The following is a 22,663-nucleotide window of genomic DNA, read 5'->3' on the forward strand; positions in this document are numbered from 1 at the left end:
CCCTGTGAGGCCATGAAAAGCTCTACTCGTTTATCTTCTCTCAACTAGAGTGCCTCCAGGTGACTCAAATCTTATTATTCAGCCCACACTAAGAATTGGTAAAGACCTCTAGGGAATAAAACAGCCAGTGATTGTCAGATAACCTTGGAAGGGTTTTTTCTCTGTGGAATTTAAATAGTCCAAAATTCTCATTGTTCCCACAGTTCCCTCATAAAAATAATTTTTATAGTTTGTCAGTTTTTTCCTACTTCTTAAGAGTATTGGCCTGTGATGATGTTCTATATCCTTCTCAAAATCCAAATGTGCCTATTCTTGAGAAGAATGAACATAAAATACAAAACCTTCTTAAGAATAATCAAATGTCAAATACTGTCAAAAATAGTGTCAAAAATTGCTACCTTCATGTCATCGGTCTCTTTAAGAGAGGTCAGAGGAGAGAGTAGTCAAGAGAAAATACTCCAATGCCAGTGATCCACATATGCTAATAGAAACTTCCAGATCTATGTCTAAATATATTTATATATTCACAGGGTGTATTTTTTTCATCTGTTGAGCTGCTTGGTGTCTTGATTTAACTTAGAGATAAAATCTGAAGATTTTTTTTTTCCCTTGTTAATTTTAATTACAGTACAGAGAGACTCTTGGAGAATGTTAGATCTGATTGCTTACTCTGACTACGATTTTACAAATAAGGGAATGGGAACTAAGAAAGGTTAAGTGAGTTACCTAAGACTCCAAAGCCAGTGAGATCAAAACCAAGTTTCTTTCTTCTCTCCTCTGCTCCAGCATTTCTCTTGGCATGGCCTGACTCCACCATTGTAATGCATAGCTTTCTAAAGTTTTAAGTAGACTCCACACCCAGCACCTGACTTGAACTCACAACCCTGAGATCAAGACCTGAGCTGAGACCAAGAGTCGAACGCTTAACCAGTTGAGCCACCCAGGAGCCCCAGTAGTGGTTATGTTTTATTCAAATGGCAAAGTATTATTTTGGACTTGGAAAAAAAAAAAAACTCCAGATAAGGTACTTTGAAGAAATTGTAAGTTTGTTGGATCAACGAAAATTTTTTGGATCACGCCTAGTTACTGAAGCATGGTATATATTTATATACTTTTTCTGGTCACATTATTACTATTAGGCAAAAAACACGATGTAGTAAATATGTCATTTATCATAATATAACATCACTTTAGTTTTGCAATTTACTCTTTAACAGTCTTGATTTTCAGGAGTGTATCATTATTAAGCTGTATACCATTTAGTGCTATTAAAAATGATTAAAGAAGACAATTAGGTAATACAAACAAATTTTATTTAACACTTCATGAAGCAGATGGTCTCCATTCAGAGAACTGCAAAATGGGTTGGAAGGTGGGAAGCTTTTAGAGGATAAAGAATAAAGAACAAGGAAGAGAAAAATTGAAAATATCTGATTGGCTGGGGCCACTTAGTCAACCTTATTTGAGGTAAGAAGAAACAAGGAAATAAGTATAGAGCCCAGACAGAGTTGGTATGGCATTTGGGGATTGGCAGACTGGATATATTGTGTTTGTGGTCAAGCAGAGCATTTATAGAGACATGAGCATTATCTAAATGTTGTTTTGCTGACGTGATACCTCAGGCAGGAGCGGCACCGTCTCAGGGCTCCTTACTTTTACAATGCTGGAATAGAAGCCTACTGTATCAGAATGATAAAATGTTCTAATTTAGTTTGCTTGAAAGCAAGTTTTTATGTAAATGCGTGCTAGATTTTTTCCTAGAGCCACAGAAGAAAAATATTGAAGTCTCACAGATCATAAAATAACCCACAAAAATCAGCCAGAAATTATTACATTTAGAAAATTATATATGTATGTTTTCTGAAAGTAGAGCTGTGATAAGCCTACATTTGGGAGATGAAATTTACAAGCTGAAACATCTTTGTTTGCTTTTCAATCTTTGAAAATTTGCCTTCACAAAACAGGATAAGAGTTATCCTCAAGTGAAAACAATCAGTCTCTCAAGTGAAATACTAGTTTGATTTTTTTTTTCTTTTTGCTTTCTAGTTTTTCCTTCTAATTCCTTGAATGTGTGCAAGTCAGTTTCTCTTTCTGATATTCAACTGCATACAATACACTAAATAATCTTAGTGTATAAGACTAAATAATATTAGTCTTATAATATTATGTCAGCTACCTAAAGTTATATGGTATTGTATTGTATTTCTAAGTATTGTTGTCTGCAGCCAAAGTTTTTATCATGATAGAGCAAATATGAAAACACCAAAATGTACATATATAGGTATATGTCATTTTCAACCATTTCTATCCCATGAGTAAAACAGAAAAACCAGTATGAATCCCATATTAAATGCATACTACAGTAAAAATAAAGATTCCTAAAGCCTATATAAGAGGTTGATGTTTAAAAAAAGATATAGGGGCCCCTGGGTGGCTCAGTTAAGTGTTCGCCTTTTGATTTGGGCTCAGGTCATGAGCTCATGGTTCGTGAGTTGAGGCCCTGCATCAGGCTTTAGATAGTACAGAGCCTGCTTGGGATTCTCTCTCTCTCCCTCTCTCTCTCTGCCCCTTCCCCACTGGTGTGCTCTCTCTTGCTCGCTCTCTCTCAAAATAAATACACTTTAATAAATAGATAATTTAAAAAGATACTTAATTATTAAATTTTACTCTTTTCTAGACAACAGGCATTACTAAAATTTTGTTTGACATTCTACTTTTTTAAACCTCACAAAAAGAACTAGTTGATGTTGTTTTAAGTATCTTGCCCATTTAATCTGATTTATTCCTTTTGAGCTGTTTACTACAGTCTGTCAGAAGACTTGCTCAGTTTAATGTTTTTGATTAGGTTAAGGTACTTGTCTGAATTAGAACATTAGATACTTAATATCTAATATAACCTAGTGATTGCTGCGTCTGCCTCTGACACATTCATTTCCTCTGGTGTGTAATAGGATTTAATGCAGTGCATTATTCCTGTTCTCGTTTGTTAAATTAAGCACTAACCCTAGTGTGTGTGTACACACACACACACACACACACACACACACACACACACACACAAATGAATAGAGTCCATCTTCAGTCAGTTTAGTACAAAAATGTAAAGTCAAACTCACATACATTAACTTAGATTTACAAAACTTAAGGCAGGTATGTATTATGCAAATGAAAAAGTCGGTGCCTTGTTGTTTTTTGGAAGCCAATGACCTACTTCTAATTTTTAAAATTATAATACCTTCTAAGAGGGATGATGTAAGGAAGTGTATTAGTTATCAACTATAAGTGTTCTCATTGTAATGAATCTACAACATGATCTCTATAATTGAAAGAACACAGTGTTTTGCAACAAGCATAAATCATTGTTAAAAAAGTATATTTGAGGGGTGCCTGGGTGGTTCAGTCGGTTGAGCATCCGACTTCGGCTCATGTCATGATCTCACAGTTCATGAGTTCAAGCCCCACGTCGGGGCCTGTGCTGACAGGTTGGAGCCTGGTGCCTGCTTTGGATTCTGTGTCTCTCTCTCTCTCTCTCTCTCTCTCTCTGCCCCTCCCCCACTCACAGTCTGTCTCTGTCCCTCAAAAACAAATAAACGTTAAAAAAAAAAAAAGTATATTTGATAGTAAATTCATTATCTTTTGTTATTTGCTAATCCAAATTTATAGGTATGCTCTAAAATTTCATTCTATCTCCTGTTTTTGAAAAGTGTCCCAAGTTATTGCAATATTATCTTAATTGATCATGTATGCAAACGTATGCTTCAAACTAGGAGATACTGACTTTGGGGAGTTGCTTCATAAAAATTAGGAATGTGTGTTTAGTGTAAATCCATTATTATTTTATTTGAAGCAAAATGAATAGGTTTTAATAAGGAAAAACTCAGTTGTCTGGTAGTTGAGATTTCCAGAATCAATCATGTGAGACCCGTCAATCATTTTTAGTTAATAATCAAAGTTGATAGTGTCTTATCCACTTTTATAGGATCTGCACACAGAGGGAGTAACCTGTTATTGTTTGTGATGCTTGCAGTTCATTAATCATGTGTAAGAATATAATCTTAGAAGAAAGTATCTTAGACTAAATACACTGCTTAGCTGTGCAGTGTTACATAAGACATGGCTATACTTTTTTTTAAACTTCATTTAGAAGTAGCAGTAACCACATCAATTATATCTATGTAGCCTTGAAAAAATGTACTGGAACGTCTTCTGTGACTTTGTTTTTCTTGGTCCTTTATTTGAATATGCATCTATTTTCATAATAAGAAGTTTGATTACCTTTGTTATGTTTAGTGTTAATTGCACATATATAAGAATTTCAGAGTTCTTTTGGCACAGATAGTAAATTGTAATGATATTCAATTAACAAATTGGCTACTTTCTATTATCTCATGCTGGTTACTCTCTTTTTTTGTTTAATGAAGACTGTATTTGGTAACTTTTTTTTCCCTAAATTTTGAGACTTAGATATTTGGTAACATAGGATTCATGTTTTTGCTTTAGGTTTTAAAATAGATGGTGGCTTTCAAAAATGCAAGATAAATTATTTTGTAATGAAAACAAAAATAATAGTATGATCACTTATTGAGCAAATATTGAGCATCCGATGTACTAGTCACTATTGTAGAAGCTGATGTAAAATAGTACTTCAGGTTCATTTAAAATTTTTGGTATTAAGTTACCAAATCTTTGGAAGTAAACAAAAATAAACAGTATTATTCTGTTTTTGTTACTGTTGCCTAGTTAATCTTTAGGTATTGCATACAGTGGAGAGATAATGGGTTTTTAAGTCGGCAGACTTAGGTTGTAGATGGTTATGCTAACTCTGTGGCATAACTTTGCATGTCATTTGATTTTCCTGGGCTTCAACTCCTCATGAAAACATGGAAAACACAGAGGTTGGATCATTTGTATTCTGGGGTCCTGCACTCAGTAGTGGGGTTATCCAGAACACAGAGCAATTTATTCATATTCGTAAAGCCAGACCAGTTATATTCCTGGCTGCTCTTCCTTAACCTTCTTTGCTGTCTCTTCTTTTCCCTACCTGTAATTATCACAGGGCCACAGGGCTCGGTTCTCTGATTGCAGCCCTTCTGTATTCTGTTCTTACTCCTGAGAAGATCTAATTCAATTTAATGACACCAGACTCACACTTTGGTAATTCAAACTTACTACATCTGAAACAGAACTGTTGATTTTTATCATTAGTAAACAACTCTTCCCCAAGTGTTCACCTGTGTAAATGACTTCACCATTCACACAGTATTTAGGCCTCAAACCTAAAAGCAGCCTTGATGCTTCTCTTTCCTTCACATGACTCATTCAGTCCATCAGTGGTTTTTGCCATTTCAGCCTTGAAAACATATTAAGACCGTGACCATTTCTTACTTCCCCTACCTCTACTATTTGAGTCATAACCACCATCATCTCTTACCTGAACTACTGCAATAGCTTCTTAACAGATACCCCTGTTTCTCCTCCTGACCTCCAATAGTTCATTTTCCAAGCAACCAGAGTAATTCTCTAAAATTAAGTCCTGTCATGTTTTCGTACTCAAAATCTCCCAATACTTTCCCACAAAACTCTTTATAATAGCTTACAAGCCCTTCTCTGACTTCATTTCCTGCTGTTTTCTTTCTCACCCATTCTCTTTGAGCTACACAAATCTGTGTGTTTTTCCAGATATCCTAGCTTGTTTCCTACCTCAGGGCCTTAGCAAATTTACAGGCATTTTCTATTTCCTCTTCCTAGAGTGTTCTTCCTTCCGATATGTATCAAATACCAATATCATAAAAAGCAAAATTTTTTTTCGAAAATGTGTATTTTAAAATATAACAGCTCCTTAAACCCAGTGTGGTTATGGGTCTATAGTTTTAGGTGTAGAAATTAAAGATTACCATTAATAATTAATAATAATGAAAAAAAACCAACTCAGAGCCTCAGGATTTTGAGGCCTGCTAAGTTACAGAAAATGCCATTTGTGAATAAGATGCATGTAAATCTTTTATGAATGAACTCTAAGTATTTCCATTCATTATTAGGAAAAAGTCCTAGTGGAACTTGGCATTATTCTTGAAAGTTATTTCAGATGCTCAATATGTTCCCATGGAGCTGCACAGAATTGCCACTTAGCCTCAACCCAGGGTTGTATGAAAAAGACATTCTGCTTTGTTATGAAATGACTGATTTTTGAAAATGAGATATGCATAGGTAAGTGTTAGAAAATATTATATAAGTGTGAGAAGTATGGGGAAAATATTCAATCATAATAATATGTATTATTGAAAGCCAAATCAGGTATTTAGTATTAATTGTCAATTACTTTTACTAACATATAGAGTTTCCAAACATTGTTGGCTATCTAAAAGCAAAAGTAATTTCTATTTCTTGTTTTTAATTTTTAAAAAATGTTTATTTTTGAGAGAGAGAGAGAGAGAGAGAGAGAGAGAGAATGAGTGGGGGAGGGGCAGAGGGAGGGAGACAGAGGATCCAAAGCAGTCTTTGCACTCACAGCAGTGGGCTCAGTGTGGGGCTTGAACTCACAAACTGTGAGATCATGACCTGAGCCAGAAAGGTCGAATAATCACCCAGGCGCCCCATTAATTTCTATTTCTATAAAAATAGCTGACACCTGGAATATGCTTAATAGCCTACAAGTGTTTATACATATATATACATATTTAACCCTTGGAACAAACCCATGTGAGGTGAGCAGTATTATCCCTGCTTTACAGATGAGTAAATGATGGCTTGGTTTATAGGACTTGTCCTGAATCACATAACCAGTAAAAGGTATAGTTCAAATTCAAAATCAGCTCTTTTGATCCTGAAACCTGAACCCCTTTCATAGCGATGCCAGTGATCCAGCGTTTAACAAGCCAGGTCAGAACAGGTCCAAGACACATGGCATCCATTTCTTAAGCATTTGTGACTCTGTGTTCCTGTGTTCCTTGCACAGTTGATTGACCAAAGCTAAGTGTCTTATGCTGAGCAGTCGGTATCTCAGGAAACTGATTACAGTGGAGTCTGCTTAATATGATTGTTAGATTTTCATTGTTTCCTGGGGAAGTAATATGAATTGTTAATGGCAGGAAATTCTAACACATTGTAGGCTTAGGTTTGTACAAAAAGGTTCAGTGAGTACTTGGATTGTTAACTTTGTGTGAATGTAAAGCAGTTTCAGCACATTGACACTGTTTCCAACCTAATAGAATAGGCATTCTCTGGGATCTTTACAGTAGAAAAACTGCCTTTCAAAACTGAGGTCTGAAAACATCAGGATCCATCGATTAGGATTTATTTAAAAAAAAATTAAGTATGAACATGAACTGAAAAAACTTATCAGTTTAGAAATTGCTAGAAACTGCTTTTTGTATTCCAACCAATTAGAATTTTAAACTTCGATTTGTATTGCAAATGATTCTTTCACATTCTTTTCAACAATTATTGTCTTAAAATAATTTTTAAGTTTATTTATTTTGAGAGAGAGAGCATGTGCGTACATGAGCATCAGTGGGGGAGGGGCAGAGAGAGACAGGAAGAGAGAGAGAATCCCAAGTAGGCTCTGCACCTTAAGTGAGTGAAGAGCCCGAACGGGGCTCCAAGCCATGAACCGTGAGATCATAATCACAGCCAAAATCAACAGTCGGACACTCAACTGACTGAGCCACCCTGGCACCCCTCAACAATTATTTTCTTAAGAAATAATAGTAAAGCTAGCAAAAACAAGTTTCTTTTTTTCTTATAAAATAGAAAAATATAAAATATTCCATCATTTTGGGAACTCATGTAAAAGCTTAATTAAAAAACTTTTTTCAAAGAAAAGAGTTGATTATATTCTAGTAGATAAATTTGTTAAGATTACCGTTGAATGCCACCTTGTAGAAGGTGCTATAAAAGGTATTAAAAGGTATAAGAAAAACTCTGTGGCTTCCAGTGACTGATTTGATGGATGATAGAGATAAAACATACACATGCACACACACATTTGTGTTGAAAATTTAGATGACAACATAAGAAATTATGTAGTGAGTACCAAACAGTAGATATAGACGACATATTCTAGGGCTGTGTCCCAGTGATTATCGGCATTGCCTTTCTGAGGGAGGTGATTTTAACTTAGGTAATGTATACTTAGAATATTCTTGGCAAAAAGGCTGGGAGCAAGTATCTATCAATGGCAAAGAATCAAAAACTACTTCCCCAGAGTAGAAATGAAGGAAGGGTTGAGCTGCAGATAAAGGTTGGGACTGGGATTATGGGGCACCTTGAAGAAGAAGAGAATTTAAGAGTTTAACATTCAGAATACTTATTTTTTTTAACATTTAAATTGCTGCATAAACAAAACATGTCTAAAATTTGTTTTTATTTTGAGTATGTACTTTTGCATGTGATATACTATCTTTTCTTTCTCGGCTCATTTTCCTCCTGAAGTATGTCTATTCTGAGAGTTATATTTATCATCAACGAAGAAAATATATTTGGAAATATATCCTAAAGTTCCTAAACAGGAAACTTTTGAACTTATCACAGAGGATAGTTTCTTTGTTTTCAAGATAGAGTTTGGCCTCTAAATGTGGAAGAGTACCAAATCAACTAGTTGCTTCTGGCCTCCATTGCAGTCTTACACTTGTCTTAAAATAGCAAGTTCTGTGAGAGGGTGGAAACTATTATCAGAGCCTCAAAGAAACATTTCTCTCTCTAAGGCAGATGAAAATCTGTCCATGGAGCTGAAAATCTTTTTTTTGTTTTCTGAGTACAAAGTTTCATAATACATTTTTCTGCTCTTTTTGGAATATATAAATATTAAGCTTTTTTTTTTTTTTTTTTCAGAAATCTTTCATTCTGAAATGGTTTGCCTAGGTAGTATATAAGGTTAGATTATGTAGATTGGGTATATGAGTGCAATTATGGATGTGTTTCAGGATAATAGAGAAGACAGGGGGCGCCTGAGTGGTTCAGGGGATTGAGTGTCCAACTCTTGATTTTGGCTCAGGTCGTGATCTCATGGTTTATGGGATCGAGCCCTGCATTGGGCTCCATGCTGATGGCGCAGAGCCTGCTTGGGGTTCTCTCTCTCTCCCTCTCTCTGCCCCTCCCCTGCTTATGCGCTCACTCTCTCTCTCTCAAAATAAATAAAATAAACTTAAATAAAAAAGATAATAGAGAAGGGGAACCACCTTCTGCAAACTTGAGGTTGAATCACTACCTGCTCCCCACCCACATCTGCCTTTTAAAAATGTTTTCACTTTCAGTCTATCTGGCATTGACAACTGTTATCAGCAGTCTTTTCACTGGTATTTGGTGCGTAAACTGTACTTGAGTCTCTGTTAAGTCCTTGGTTTCATTTCTATACTTTTTTTATTTGAGTGTAATTGACACACAATGTTACATTAGTTTCAGGTATACAACCTAGTGATTTAACAAGTTTATATATGCTGACCACAGTGTAGTCACCATCTGTCACCATCACTCTTACAGTATCATTGATTATATTCCTTATTTTGTGCCATTTATTCACATGACTTGTTCATTCTATAACTGGAAGCTCTCCTTCACCCATTTTTGTCCATCCCCCAGTTCCCTCCCCTCTGGTAACTGTCAGTTTGTTCCTGGTATTTATAGGTCTGATTCTGATTTTGTTTGTTTATTCATTTGGTTTTTTTTTTATTCCACGTGAGAGTGAAATCATATAGTATTTGTCTTTCTCTGTCTTATTTCACTTAGCATAATAGCCTCTAGGGCCATACATGTTATTTATTGCAAATGGCACAATTTCATCCATTTTTATGGCTGTGTAATATTCTGGTTGTGTGTGTGTGTGTGTGTGTGTGTGTGTGTGTGTGTGTGTGTATGTGCGTATATATACGTATATACATATATATATATATACATATATATACATATATACGTATATATACGCACATACACACACACACACACACACACACACACATATGTATATATACACACACACACTACATCTTCCTTATCCATCTGTCTATCGATGGACTCTTAGGTTGCTTCCATATCTTGGCTATTGTAAAGAATGCTGCAGTAAACATATGGTGCATATATCCTTTGGAATTAGTGTTTTTCTTTCTTTGGGTAAATACCCAGTAGTGGAATTATTGGATCATATGGTATTTCTACTTTTAATTTTTTGATGAACCTCCATACCGTTTTGGAAGAGGCTCTGGTGGCAAACAATTAAGACTGTATTTAACTTTTTAATATTTCTTTTCTTAATTATTAAAGGCAAAGTGGGAAAAGACAGGACTGCTTAAGACCTGAAAAAAAAATACATTTTAAAAAGAAGGAGAGGAGTTCTTGGGTGGCTCAGTTGGTTGTGTCTGACTCTTGGTTTCGGCTTGGGTTATGATCTTGCAGTTTTGTGGGTTCAAGCCCTGTGTCAATCTCTGCACTGATGGCATGGAGCCTGCTTGGGATTCACTGTCTCCTCTGTCTCTCTGCCCCTCCCCTACTTGCACTGTCTCTCTCAAAATAAATAAATAAACTTTTAAAAAATTTTTTAAAAAAAGAAAAAGTTTTAAATCTCAAAAGACCATAAGTAGTAACAAAAACAACAACAACAACAACAATGGAGCATCTGTGTAGAGGGTTAACATTTGAAGAATCTCGATGAAGGTATATGGAATTTCAGGGTACTAATCTTGCTACTTTTTAGTATGTTTGATATTTTTTTTCAAAACAAAAAGCTACCAGTGTGTTTAATTTTAACACACACACACACACACACACACACACACACACACACAGAGTTTTTAAAAGGTTACCCAAAATAATCTCAGATGACCAACGGTCTTTTTCTAGATTATTGATGAAGAATAATTTTGGTATTAATGTCCCTCATGTGTCTGTTCTTCCTCCCCTGACTTGTCCAGCATTAATTGAATTTTAATTCAGTCTGAATTAAACACGTCAGTAAGGAAAGGTCTTCCCACAAATCATCACAGCAGCTTTGTTCATTTGCACTTCTCTTCGCCGCATTTAAGTTGTCCAGTTTATTTCTCTCAACTTTGAAGTTTCTTTTCCATTAAAAGGTCACATTTAGGTTAATTATCCCAAATACACAGTCTTTTGTAGAATCTTTTTTCCACTTTTCAAAACTGTTGAGTTATGGCCCTAATTAACTGTGTGGTTGCAATCTTATACTGTATTAAATGCTATCCTAAAAAGAGATATTAGCAATAAGCAATGTCACTGACACTTGACACAGAGACTGACATGCAATTGGTGCCCCATGACTATTTCTGGAACCAGTGATGGATGTGTCAATGGCTAACATTAATTACTTACAACTTATTGCGTCCTTAGACTAAGGACTTGCTCCGTATTCTTCATGAATTCTCACAACAGCTTCGTATGAGCGGTGCACCTCAGCACATACCTATTGTCAGTGTCCCCCAGCTCTCCCACATTAGCCCACCATAGAGAGGTACTCATCAAGCTGGTAATGATGGACCAGTTACTGCTTTGGATTTTGTGCTGCCTGGGCAGTTTATTAGCTAAATGCTATTTTATTCGCGTTTAGCTAATAAAATAATAGAAGAGATCATGAGTACGTATAATAAAAAATAGATATCCAAACAGTAGTTTCCGTTTGACTTTGGAATATGTCATATGAATTTCTCAATGCAAATTAACTTTTCTGTATCCTCATAACAACTGGAAATCTTTAGAGATATGACTTAAGTGCTTTGGTCTTTGGATTCAAGAAGAGCCTTAAAAGTATCCTCTTAGACATTACATGCATACACACATAGACACACATATTTGATACTTTGTGTTCTAAGTTTTATACACTACTTTACATTATATTTTTATATATGATATATGGCATTGACATTTTAGAAATACAGTATTGTATTTTGGGAATATGATATGTTGTATTTTATTTGTCTTATACTGTTTTTCTCTAGTAAGTCTTGAGGTAAAAATTTTGGTTCAACAGGATATCTGCCCAGAAGATATTTCCCCAGAAATATGCCCAGCATGTAGTAGGCACTTATTAAATGTTGTAATTAAAAAGCAGATGCTTCATACAACATAGTGACTATAGTTAACAACAATAACAAAAAAGCAAATGCTTTTCAATAAAACACTTATTGGGACCTAATTTTTATTTGTAGGTTAGTGAGTGTTCTAGTTTAATTTAAATAGTCTTTACTAATATTTAGTGATTGGAAAAATCTTATATTTGCCTTTTTTTTTTTTTTTTTGCTTTGTTTTGTTTTGTTTTAGGAAGAATCCCCAGCACAAGATAGAATATAGACATAGTACACATCCAGGTAAGTAATTTTACTTGAGTAAACTCAAAATGAAACTGTCAAATGATTCTCTTGTTGAACCTAGATGTAGTTTCCACTTATGTGAATTTTTTTTTATCTCTGCCTCCATGAATTTGCTGATTTTAATGATTTTTCTTAGATGAAAAATAGTGATAAATTTTTTATGTAGCAGAGGTTTTCTACAATCACTGCATAACAATGTATATGTATCCTTGTATCTGTTTTGATTCTTTTGTTTCCCAGTACCTGAAAACATGATCTCAAGCTAGCCCAAATGGTAATGAGAACTTACTGACTTCTTTAAGTGAAAAATCCAGAAGTAGAGATGGATTTAGATAAGATTTACTGCTTTGACTCATTAGTAATGTCAATATTGTCACCAGTGACCCAATATCCTTTCATCATTCTGTCTTGAGAGGCGTCATTATTATCCTAAGACTGGCTCCTGTCCCAACGAAGGAACTATGTGCATCCTTATTCAGCACCCATGTTTATATGTAAGGAGAGAGAGAGGATGAATAACTTTAGCTCTCACTGTTCCTATGAAGAATCAGGAAATTCGCTTTTTTTACTGGTTTAGATCACATCTTACTCTTGGACCAATCACTATGACCACTGATTAGTTTGTACCATCCCTGGAACCAAGGTAGGGTCACTGCAGGGATCCCCAACAGAAACTAAAGTTTTGGAAGAAGGAGAGGGAGGGAGGACAGATACCAGAGAAGCAATGATCAAGTGTCCTTCAGTCCTAGGTACAGCAGTTCTATTTTACCTTCTCTTTCCCCTGCTTCCAAACCCTAATATTTTTTACCTTTAACAGATTCTGGCTTCTTCATATCATTTATATAGTGCAGAGGCCAATTCAGCATACAGTATTTCTGCTCACAGAGTGAGAGAATAAAATGCATACTATACAGGCTATGACCCCATGCACTTGTGTGTGCGTAAACATAACCACCTTGTAACCAAGTGATGAAAATAATGAATTTCGCCATAAGAGAATTCCACTTGAAATTTCTCATTGAAACACACTTTCATGCTTTAGTACTCCAGACACAAATAACTCATTTTATCTGAGCTAATAGGGTACAGAGGTTATATGTTACACTTTTTTTTTACTGGGGCTATATCTAGTGATATAGCATGTATGGTGGTTAAATGAACTTTCCTTCCAGGAGTCATGTAATGTATAGCAATTAGAGCTATATTTCACTGACAAAGTTTAACACTGTCCCATGAAAAGGCATTTGACACATCTGTATTTTTATAGAAATGGGAACCATTTTCCTAAAAGTTATCAATATGCATCAGATGGCATAGTTAAAAATATCTGAATTTTCTTTGAAAAGTCTCTTTGAATTATTATTAGAGAATCTTCTGGAGGAAGGCATATTTTTGCAACAGCTATAAGAAAAACTTTTCATTGGAAAGACAGTTTTTTTTTAAAGTATAGATAGTTTTATTTTTAATCTACTTTCAAGGGTTGTTACATGGCAATGTAGTCAGAACATTCCTCCTGTTCTAAAACTTACAAATTAGGTTGTCTGGAGTATTTCAAATATTAAATTGAATGTTGGGGGGTCTCATTGTATTTCTTAACTTAGAGATATTTAACACTGAATTCTAACATCCTTGTTTTTCTCATCTCCCAAATCCTTAAAGTTTAACATAGCCCAAGTTCTTAATCGTGTTTGTATACTAATTTGTTGTACACTTGCTTATTCATTTATTATGTCTTCCAAGTGAGCAGAGTTACAGAGATCCATGAGAACCAGTTCTGGCTCTATATGCTTGTGATGAGATGGTCTAAAATCTCCAAGGAAAGGGCAGGAGCACTTTCTAGTGGGACTTATCAGGGCAGACCATGATGTGGGAATTTATGCTAAGTTGTTCTTGAAATTGGTCTTGGTTGTATTTAAATCATCTTTATCTCTTAACTTTGTGGCTGGTAGGTATAGGACATCCCAGTCAAAGTAAATAATAGATCAATCAAGGACATCTAGGTAGAAATGGTAAGTTGTGTGTGGAGTTAGTAAGTGGATCAGTTTAACTAATGTGGAGAGTCTCTGTAGTTACTGTGTATGATAATGAAAAGATATATCAAAGCCAGATTATAGAAGCTCTTGAAAGTTAGACCAAAGGTGTGGGTGCATTGGCAAATAATGGTGAGGCAGTATTTTATCCAAATCAAGCTTCTGAGAATGAACAGTCTGAATTAGAGTGGGAGAAGTCTTCTGGGTGTTAATTAGGCAATTGAATAAAGGGCCAGAACTAGAGTGGCCACCATGAGAATGGAAAAATAGAATTGGATACAAGTGAGAGTTTGAAGGAAAAATCAGATCTGCCAACTAATTGGTTATGGTGTGGGAGCTGGGATGACATAAAGGAAATAATGATGACTCAGAATTATGATACAGTTTATCAGGTGACTGGGGATGACATTTACATATCGTAGAGATCAGGAGGAAGAACCAGGTAGTTTTGTTTTGTTTTGTTTTTTGTTTGCGTTTTTTTTTTTTTTTTTGAGAGAGAGAAAAAAAGAAGGGCAGAGTGAGAGAAAGAGAACATCAAACAATTGTGAGGTCATGACCTGGGCTGAAATCAAGAGTCGGACACTTAACCCACTGAGCCACCCAGGCACCCCGTCTCCTTTTTTTAAAGTTTAAGCATGTTGAATTTGAGGTGGGGGTATCATAACTACACAATAAGACAATAAAATTTAATATAGTACCACTATTAAAATAACTGCGTTGAACTCTTACTATTTAACTTCTGATTTGTAGCACTCCTAGAACATTTCTGTCTGCAGAGTTCTTCCACACACGTAACAATTTATGTAGTGCATTTTATTTTCTGTAGGTTTGATGCAACCATGTGTTAAACTTCTTACATATCTAATTGGCTTAAAATTTCACTAACTTCCCACACTTTTTTAAAGTGCTGGGGTTTTGGCACAAGATACTGAATGCAAGAGTAATCAGTGCCAGGAAAATTTTATTTTATACTTTCTTAGTTAACTTACCTGTTGAGATATTTAAAAGAAATTATCATTAGCATTTTGTCGTCTGATTATTGAAGTCATTCTGGCTTTTATCATTATGTGATATGCATTATTCCGTGCTGTCAGTACCATTCATGCCTGGAAATTTAGAATTTTCTACTGATAGCTATTTTAATATTTCTCTAGTTCTGCCACTGTATGCGCACATTTGCTTATATATGCTTTTTTCCCCAGAAGTAGAACCCAAAAGCTCTAAAAGCTATTGTGAAAATTAATGGAACTTAAATGAGATTATATAAACTGCCGCTTAGTGTGGGGAAAGCTGAGAGATTTGGGGATATGAAAAAGGCTAGTGCAATGGTATTTAAAAAAAGAAATTCATATATAATAAAGTAGATCAGAATGGTAAAGGAAAATAAAATCTGAAAAATTATTGACGTTAAGCTGTAAATCTGCTATGAGGCATCTGGCATCTTAGATCCTAACACCCGAAATCTGTGTGCAAAAATCAGCAGTTTGGAACAATCTTTTCTTTCTGTAAAACCAGCATTTCTTCCAACATGTATTTGACACTGTACTCTTCAGACTTATGTTCTTGGGGTAAGAGTTGACAATGAAATTTTAAACTGTAAGAGAAAGATTAGATACAAATTTAGGAATTGTCAGTTTCATATCACACTTTCCTCTGCATAAATAGAAAAGTCAGAAATTGCTGTAGCCTAATTCCAACCAGTTAATACCATGTTGTTTTAAACGTGTTAAGAGTTTGTTTCTTCCCTAACGGTGGTTATTTTCCATCATGGAAGTCTGATGTTACCCATCAATTTTTAAAAATAAGTGGCAGCCTATTTCTCTTGTACTGCTTCGTGCAGTCAAGCTGTCAGTCCATTCCTACATTTCATATTACTCACTGATCTATAGAGAAAATGAAGATTTCTACTTTGGCCTTAAAATTAGAACTTCAGTTTTAAAATCAGAATTCAGAAAGGATTTTTGAAGTAATTTAATCAACATCCATTGACTCACAGATAAAAACATAAATTCCATTAAGCCATTAAGTTAAATGACTTGTTCATTTTTTATGGGCTTGTTGATGACCCAGATCTTTGGACTTCTACCCTCCCATCTGTCTAGCCTCTTTCTCTTACCATGCTGCTTTTTAAAGAGACTTTTTGTTGAATGAAGGGGATGGCCTATCACATAAAAACAGAAAACTAGCAGCAAGAAGCTTCTAAGTGAAGGTAGGGGAAAAAATGACTTCTGAGTTCGCCTTGATTTGGAAGAAACAACTTCACTTCTTTTTTTTTTTTTTTTTTTTTTTTAAATATTTATTTGTTTTGGAGAGACAGAGAGACAGAGCGTGAGTAGGGAGGGACAGAGAGAGCCAGAGACACAGAATCCGAAGCAGGCTCCAGGCTCTGAGCTGTCAGCACAGAGCCCGACGCGGAGCTCGAACCCGCAAGCCATGAGATGAGATCATAACCTGAGCTGAAGTCGGACGCTTAACTGACTGAGCCACCCAGGAGCCCCTAAACAAGCTCACTTCTGATTTCTCAGACACACTCAAGAATTATATTTCAAATCAGGTAGTTGTAATACAAGAAAATGCTACATATAGGCACTTATTTTTTCAAAAATGGCATTATGCTATTTAATTCTGTGGAAATTTAACTACAAAAAATAACACTACAAAAAATTATGTTTTGTTGTAGAGTAAACAGTTAAACAGCTACTGCTGTATCTCCTGTTAGTTTAGTTTAGTTTAGCATGTTAATAAGCTTTTCACCAACCACGGCATTCTCTGGACAATACTGGAGTCTTGGCTTGGGATCTTCTGTGATGGGATTCCTCATCGAATGTTGCTTGGTTCTCTAGTAACAAGCTTCCTTGTATGAGAAGCTTTCTTTGAAATTTCTGTATAGCAAACAGTGCTACTAGCAAGGTTTATGTGAACGTGACTACTTGCATCACTTTAAATCCAGATATCCAGATACTATACTGTGTTTCAGCTTGCCCAGTTAGAGAGTACATGCATGGGATTTTTTTCCCGCCTTGATTTCAGTGTTCTTCATATCCCTTTTGTATAAAAACTTACTAATTGTGTGGTAAAGATAGGCATTTTATTCCTAGGTTAGGTGGTAGCCATGTTTAGTTAAGAACCGGGCTTGTTGAGATTGTTTCCATGATTCAGGAAATCATATAATAATTCACATCAATAGGTGTGCTGATTCAGAGCATTTTCCAAATAAGTAAAGTTTCACTATCTGCATGGTTACATCAAAAGGCAGAAACTGTACGTTTTGTAAAAACACCTTCAGCAATTAAAAAAAAAAAAAAGTAGGTGCCCATCTAGATGGCATTTACACTGTAGAATATTTATTTTTATTTGTTTTTTAGATGTCTATTTATTTTGAGAGAAAGGGAGAGAGAGCATGTGTGCAAGTGGAGGGGGTGGTGAGGCAGAGAGGGGAGAGATAGAGAACCCTAAGCGGGCTCTGAGCTGTCAGTATGGGGCCTGATGCAGGGCTGTGTCACAAACCATGAGATCATGACCTGAGCTGAAATCAAGAGTCAGACACTTAACCAACTGAGCCACCCAGGTGCCCCTACACTATGGAATATTTAAAGTCATGCATTAATTGGCTAAGGAGGGTCCATTATAATTGATTCCAGAAAGATAATCACATGTCAGCATTTAAAACCCTGTTAAGAAGTATGGACATGACACTACTAACAAAGGACATAGAGCTGGATTCTAGAGCTGAGTTTGACTCTTCAGGTGCTTTTACTTAAAGCACAAAATACCTGTTCATGTGAAGTAAAATGGATGAAATTTGACTACCAGCTACTTGGAGTTCTGTTATAGATTTTTTTTTTTTTTTTTTTTTTTTAGATTCTGAACCTCCTATTAAAAGAATATGAGTGTAATGTTTATGTAAATGACAATTTGATAGATGTAAACAATTTTTTGAGGAAACAAATAATATGGCCTATTGCTCAAGAAATGAGCCTGCCCAATAAGTTGCTAAAGATTTCCAGGGTTCATTGAAGCTTAAAGCCCCTTCAATTAGCAGGATTTAAATAAAAGTCTTTATTGTAATTCATTGTATAGACAGGTTAGTGATAAAAGTGTAGGTTATAATATGAAGGATTTCTGTAAAACTAAAGGTGTTCAGCAGTTGATTTGTTCATTCATATATTCAACAAATATACATATTAAGTGTCTTCTATATGTTAGGCACTGTTACAAGAGCTGAGGATACAATAGAGGCAAAGTCTTGCTCTTGTAGAATTTTACAAAGGTGGGCAATGTACATGTAAATAACTATATGACGTCACGTAGTGAAAACTGCTAAGAAGAAAAGTTATGTAAGAGGACAGACAGAACGACAAGGGTATGTGTGGTGGGAGGCAGGTGCCATTTTGGGTAGGATGGTAAACAGACTCTGAAAATTTGATATTAGAGCAGAGACTTGGAGGAGAGAGTAAGAGAGGTGATTATCTCGGGGAAGAGCATGCTAGTCAAGGGGAAGAGTGACTCCAAAAGCCCTGGAGATGATCCTGCTTGTACTATTCAAGGAGCAGTAGAGAAAGGGTAGAACTCAAACAAAGCGAGTAAGTGAAGAGTGGCAGATGAGATCAGAAAAGCTAGCTGTGGGCCAGTTGTGTAGGGTCTTAAGGCCAGGACCTATACACTTGATCTTAGTCAAAAGGCCAAGAAGCAATAGAGGCCAGGACCTATAAGTAAGGACTTCGGTTTTAATTCAGAGTGAGATAGAAAGCTATTGGAAGGTTTTCTGGCTCCTCTGTGGAGAATAGACAAGAGTGGAAGCCAGAAACCAGTTGGGTGAACATTGGAACTGGTTGAAAAAAGAAGATGATGGTATGGCGACCAGAGTATGGAGTAGATGTAGTGAGAAGTGGCAGATAGATTTTGATGGCAGAGTCAACAGGATCTCTTGACATATTGGATATTGGATATTGGGTTTTCAGTGGGGGATATTCAAGGATGACTCCAAGATTTCTTGGAGAAGGTCAAGGTTGGAGAAGTCATATACTAAGACTGATAAGAGAAAGGTTTTGGGTGAAGCACCTCAAGAGTTGTGTTCTGGGAATATGTTTCGGATGCCTGTTAGTTATGCAAGTAGAGAGAGTATATAGGCAGTGAGATAAAGGAGTCTGGAATTCAGGTGTTGGTCAGGGCTTAGGATATACATTTGGGAATTTAGGATATAAGACTGGAGTATGTTAGAGAAGTGGAACAGCCAATAAAGCAGGAGGAGAACTTGAAGTTGTTTCAGCTTTATGTATGTTTCTCTTATAAATCTTCAGGGTAATTTCTGAATCTGAAAGGAAATGCTTTGCTGAGATGTCACTAGTTATGTATATGAAATACTTCCAAAGCAGAATGGCCAAGAAGAATATTGATGTTCTTCCCTCCTCCCTCCCTCCTTTTGCCATCTGCAAACTGCCCTCTAAATGTTTTTTAAATGTTTTCTGTCATAAAAGTTATATGGGGAGTTGAGATTAGCTAGATGTAAAACATGCCCTCAGGATACTTACAGGAGATGAGAAATGTATACAAATAAATACAGTGCTACATTTCCCTTAAGGGACTAGTGTGCTTCTTATGCTAATGAGCACTGTGCAAATCATTATGTAGCCTTTTTAGCTTTGGCTACCAAGAAACTTGGGGAGAAACCTGATGCTCAATTTATAATAATTATGTTAAAAATGAAGGTTGACATGTTTACATTCTGGTTTTTATGTTCTTAGTTTCTACTTTCCTTTGTATTTTTTATGACGTCATTAATATAAGCTGGCTCAAATCCTCTCTGGAAATGAATAGCGATATTAAGAAAAATGTAAATGTCCGGACTATGGCAATTAAGAGGACAGATAAATTACCTTACTTTTTTGTGTTTTTTTGTGTTTTTTAACTGTCTATTGCATGTGAACATTTTAGGAAGAGGTGAAGTAAAGCATATACAGAAGTACAAACAATAATATTTTTAACTCTTACATTTGGTGTTCACGCAGGGATTGTCCTCTGCCATTCATAGATTTCCAGAGAGAATCTTCCTACTTGTTTCTTAAATGCTCCACATCATCCTAGGGAGCTTATCTTAAAATAAGCCTGTTGGCTTGCAATGAAAATAAAAAAGTGGGATGAGGGAAGAAATGGATTTCGAGATGGAAAAATTCTATTATAATTCTAGTATTATTTAGAAACCTATAAATTCTAATGGTGTTACCATAGTCATCCTGATATTTTCAATAATCCCAGTCACTGAAACATGAACTGGAAGATCTATAAAACTAAACTTTACAAAATGTGTAGACTCATATTTTCTTATTTGATCACAGATTGTGCCAGCTTTACTGTGATAACAGTCCCCAAATTTCAGCGCCTCACAACAATAAATAGGTGTATTTCTCCTTCGTGTGTCCCATGTGTGTTCTCATCCTGGAAGCTGAACTAAAGGATCAGCCTGTATCTAGGATGAGGGAGACTGTGGCAGAGGGAAAATGGCTGCAGCAGAAACTACAGAAAGGCTCTTAAAGCTTCTCCTTGGAAGTGACACACACCATTTCCACCTACTTTTCTTTGGCCAAGTCTGATGTCAGTGGGGTGGTTAAATATAATCATATGACAGGGACGGATAGTAAATAACTGGGACAAAAATACATTCTACCGCCCCGGAGGGTAGGAGAGCATAAATATGATTATCATATTATTATTTTATTTACTTATTTATTTTGAGAGAGAGAGAGTAGGGGAAAGGCAGAGAGAAGGAGAGAGAATCCCAGGTAGGCTTGTGCTGTCAGCATGGAGCCCAGTGCAAGGTTTGAACTCACGAACCATAAGATCATGACCTGAGCCGAAATCAAGAGTCAGACACGTAACCGACTGAGTCACCCAGGCACGCTTGATTATATTATTAAGGAACCATTATTAGGAATCTCACAGGACATTTAAAATTTTTTTAATTTATTTTTTAATTTTTTAATGTTTATTGAGAGAGTGAGAGTGCAAGTGGGGAAGGGGCAGAGAAAGAGGGAGACATAGAATCTGAAGCAGCCTCCAGGCTCTGAGCTGTCATCACAGAGCCCAAGGTGGAGCTTGAACCCACGAACTGTGAGATCATGACCTGAGCCAAAGTCAGACGCTCAACTGACTGAGCCACCCAGGTGCCCTCACAGGACATTTTAGTTTCAGGATCCTCTTGGTAGGAAGAGTTAAAATTAAACAAATGTTTTTTAAAAAGTTAGAATTCTAACAAAGAATAATTTTAGCCCTCTTTCTAGAAATTTGTGGTGGTTAGCAATGTCTTAAGTAACAATACTTCTTGTCAGAGAAAGACATTTTATAGTTAGATATCTCTACTCTCAGGTTTGAGTGGTGATTGATCTGTTGTGTACCGAAAAAAAATTTTTTTTTTTTTCCAGTGAGGAGCATATCAGATGAAGATAGTGATAATGTTGGGCAATCCAATGAGTATGACCTCAATGACCATTTTCTAGATGATGAGGAAGAAGAATATGAGCCAACAGATGAAGATTCTGACTGGGAACCAGGGCAGGAAGACCAAGAGAAGGAAGATATGGAAGAGCTTTTGAAAGAAGCAAAAAAATTTATGAAAAGGAAAAAGTAACTTTTTTGCTGTGCTAATATATGGCTCATATTTTTCTTTCTGGAAAAAATTCAGGAACTAAGGAGGCACTTAAGCGATAATTGTTTTCCTTCTTTTTATAGTTATGACTTTATTATTGACTCTTTGCAAATGAAACATTGATAGGTCAACCTTCATGTAGTGGATGGAATTTGTTTTGTTGCCTTGCTTTTTCTATCCTATTTAAAGCATCTGGAAATAGGAAGCCGAGAGTTAAAGAGAAACAATTGATATTTTTTTCATTTACTTTGTGTGTTGGTAATAAAAAGTAAAAGCCATAGGTTGCACAAAGTTTGGCCTTGTTTCTTTTTTCCAAAGATTCTATCTTTATAGAATACTAGGCAAGCATAACTAGGCAAATTACATCATGGGTGGGAAAGCATGCCTCTTTCATTGCTATTGCAGTAATTCTTCAAGCAGAACCAGGCTTTAAAAAGTGACAGCCATCATATAATGGCTGTTATTTTTTCTGGTACCCTGCATATGAGCTTTACAATTTCATTTACTACTTTTATGCTTTGAAACTTGGGGAAATTAGTACCAAATGGATACTGAAAATAGATTCAACTAGACTATCGAAATGTTCACCATACAGGGAATGTTATTTTGTCCCCCATATCTGTAATTTACTGTATGTCTGAACTTGAAAGTAGAAAAACCCAAAGGATTTGACAGTTTTG

The 22,663-nt window shown here is 35.8% G+C and overlaps 1 protein-coding gene across 3 annotated transcripts in view; it reads left to right on the forward strand.

Annotated features, from left to right (window-relative positions):
- The window catches only part of APLF (aprataxin and PNKP like factor), an 82,844-nt gene extending 60,570 nt beyond the window's left edge, over positions 1-22,274 (forward strand). For 2 of the 3 annotated variants that reach the window (XM_019440528.2, XM_019440517.2), the window contains 2 exons: positions 12,262-12,308; positions 21,760-22,274. In XM_019440528.2, coding sequence (XP_019296073.1) covers positions 12,262-12,308; positions 21,760-21,965 — 253 coding nt within the window. In that variant the 3' untranslated portion in view covers positions 21,966-22,274. The remainder of the gene's footprint in view (positions 1-12,261; positions 12,309-21,759) is intronic. The other variant, XM_019440534.2, reaches the window with a different exon arrangement.
- The last annotated feature ends 389 nt before the right edge of the window (positions 22,275-22,663 follow it).

The sequence above is a fragment of the Panthera pardus genome, unplaced genomic scaffold (assembly GCF_024362965.1).
Source record: "Panthera pardus isolate Hobbes unplaced genomic scaffold, ASM2436296v1 HiC_scaffold_25, whole genome shotgun sequence".
Classification (NCBI taxonomy): domain Eukaryota; kingdom Metazoa; phylum Chordata; class Mammalia; order Carnivora; family Felidae; genus Panthera; species Panthera pardus.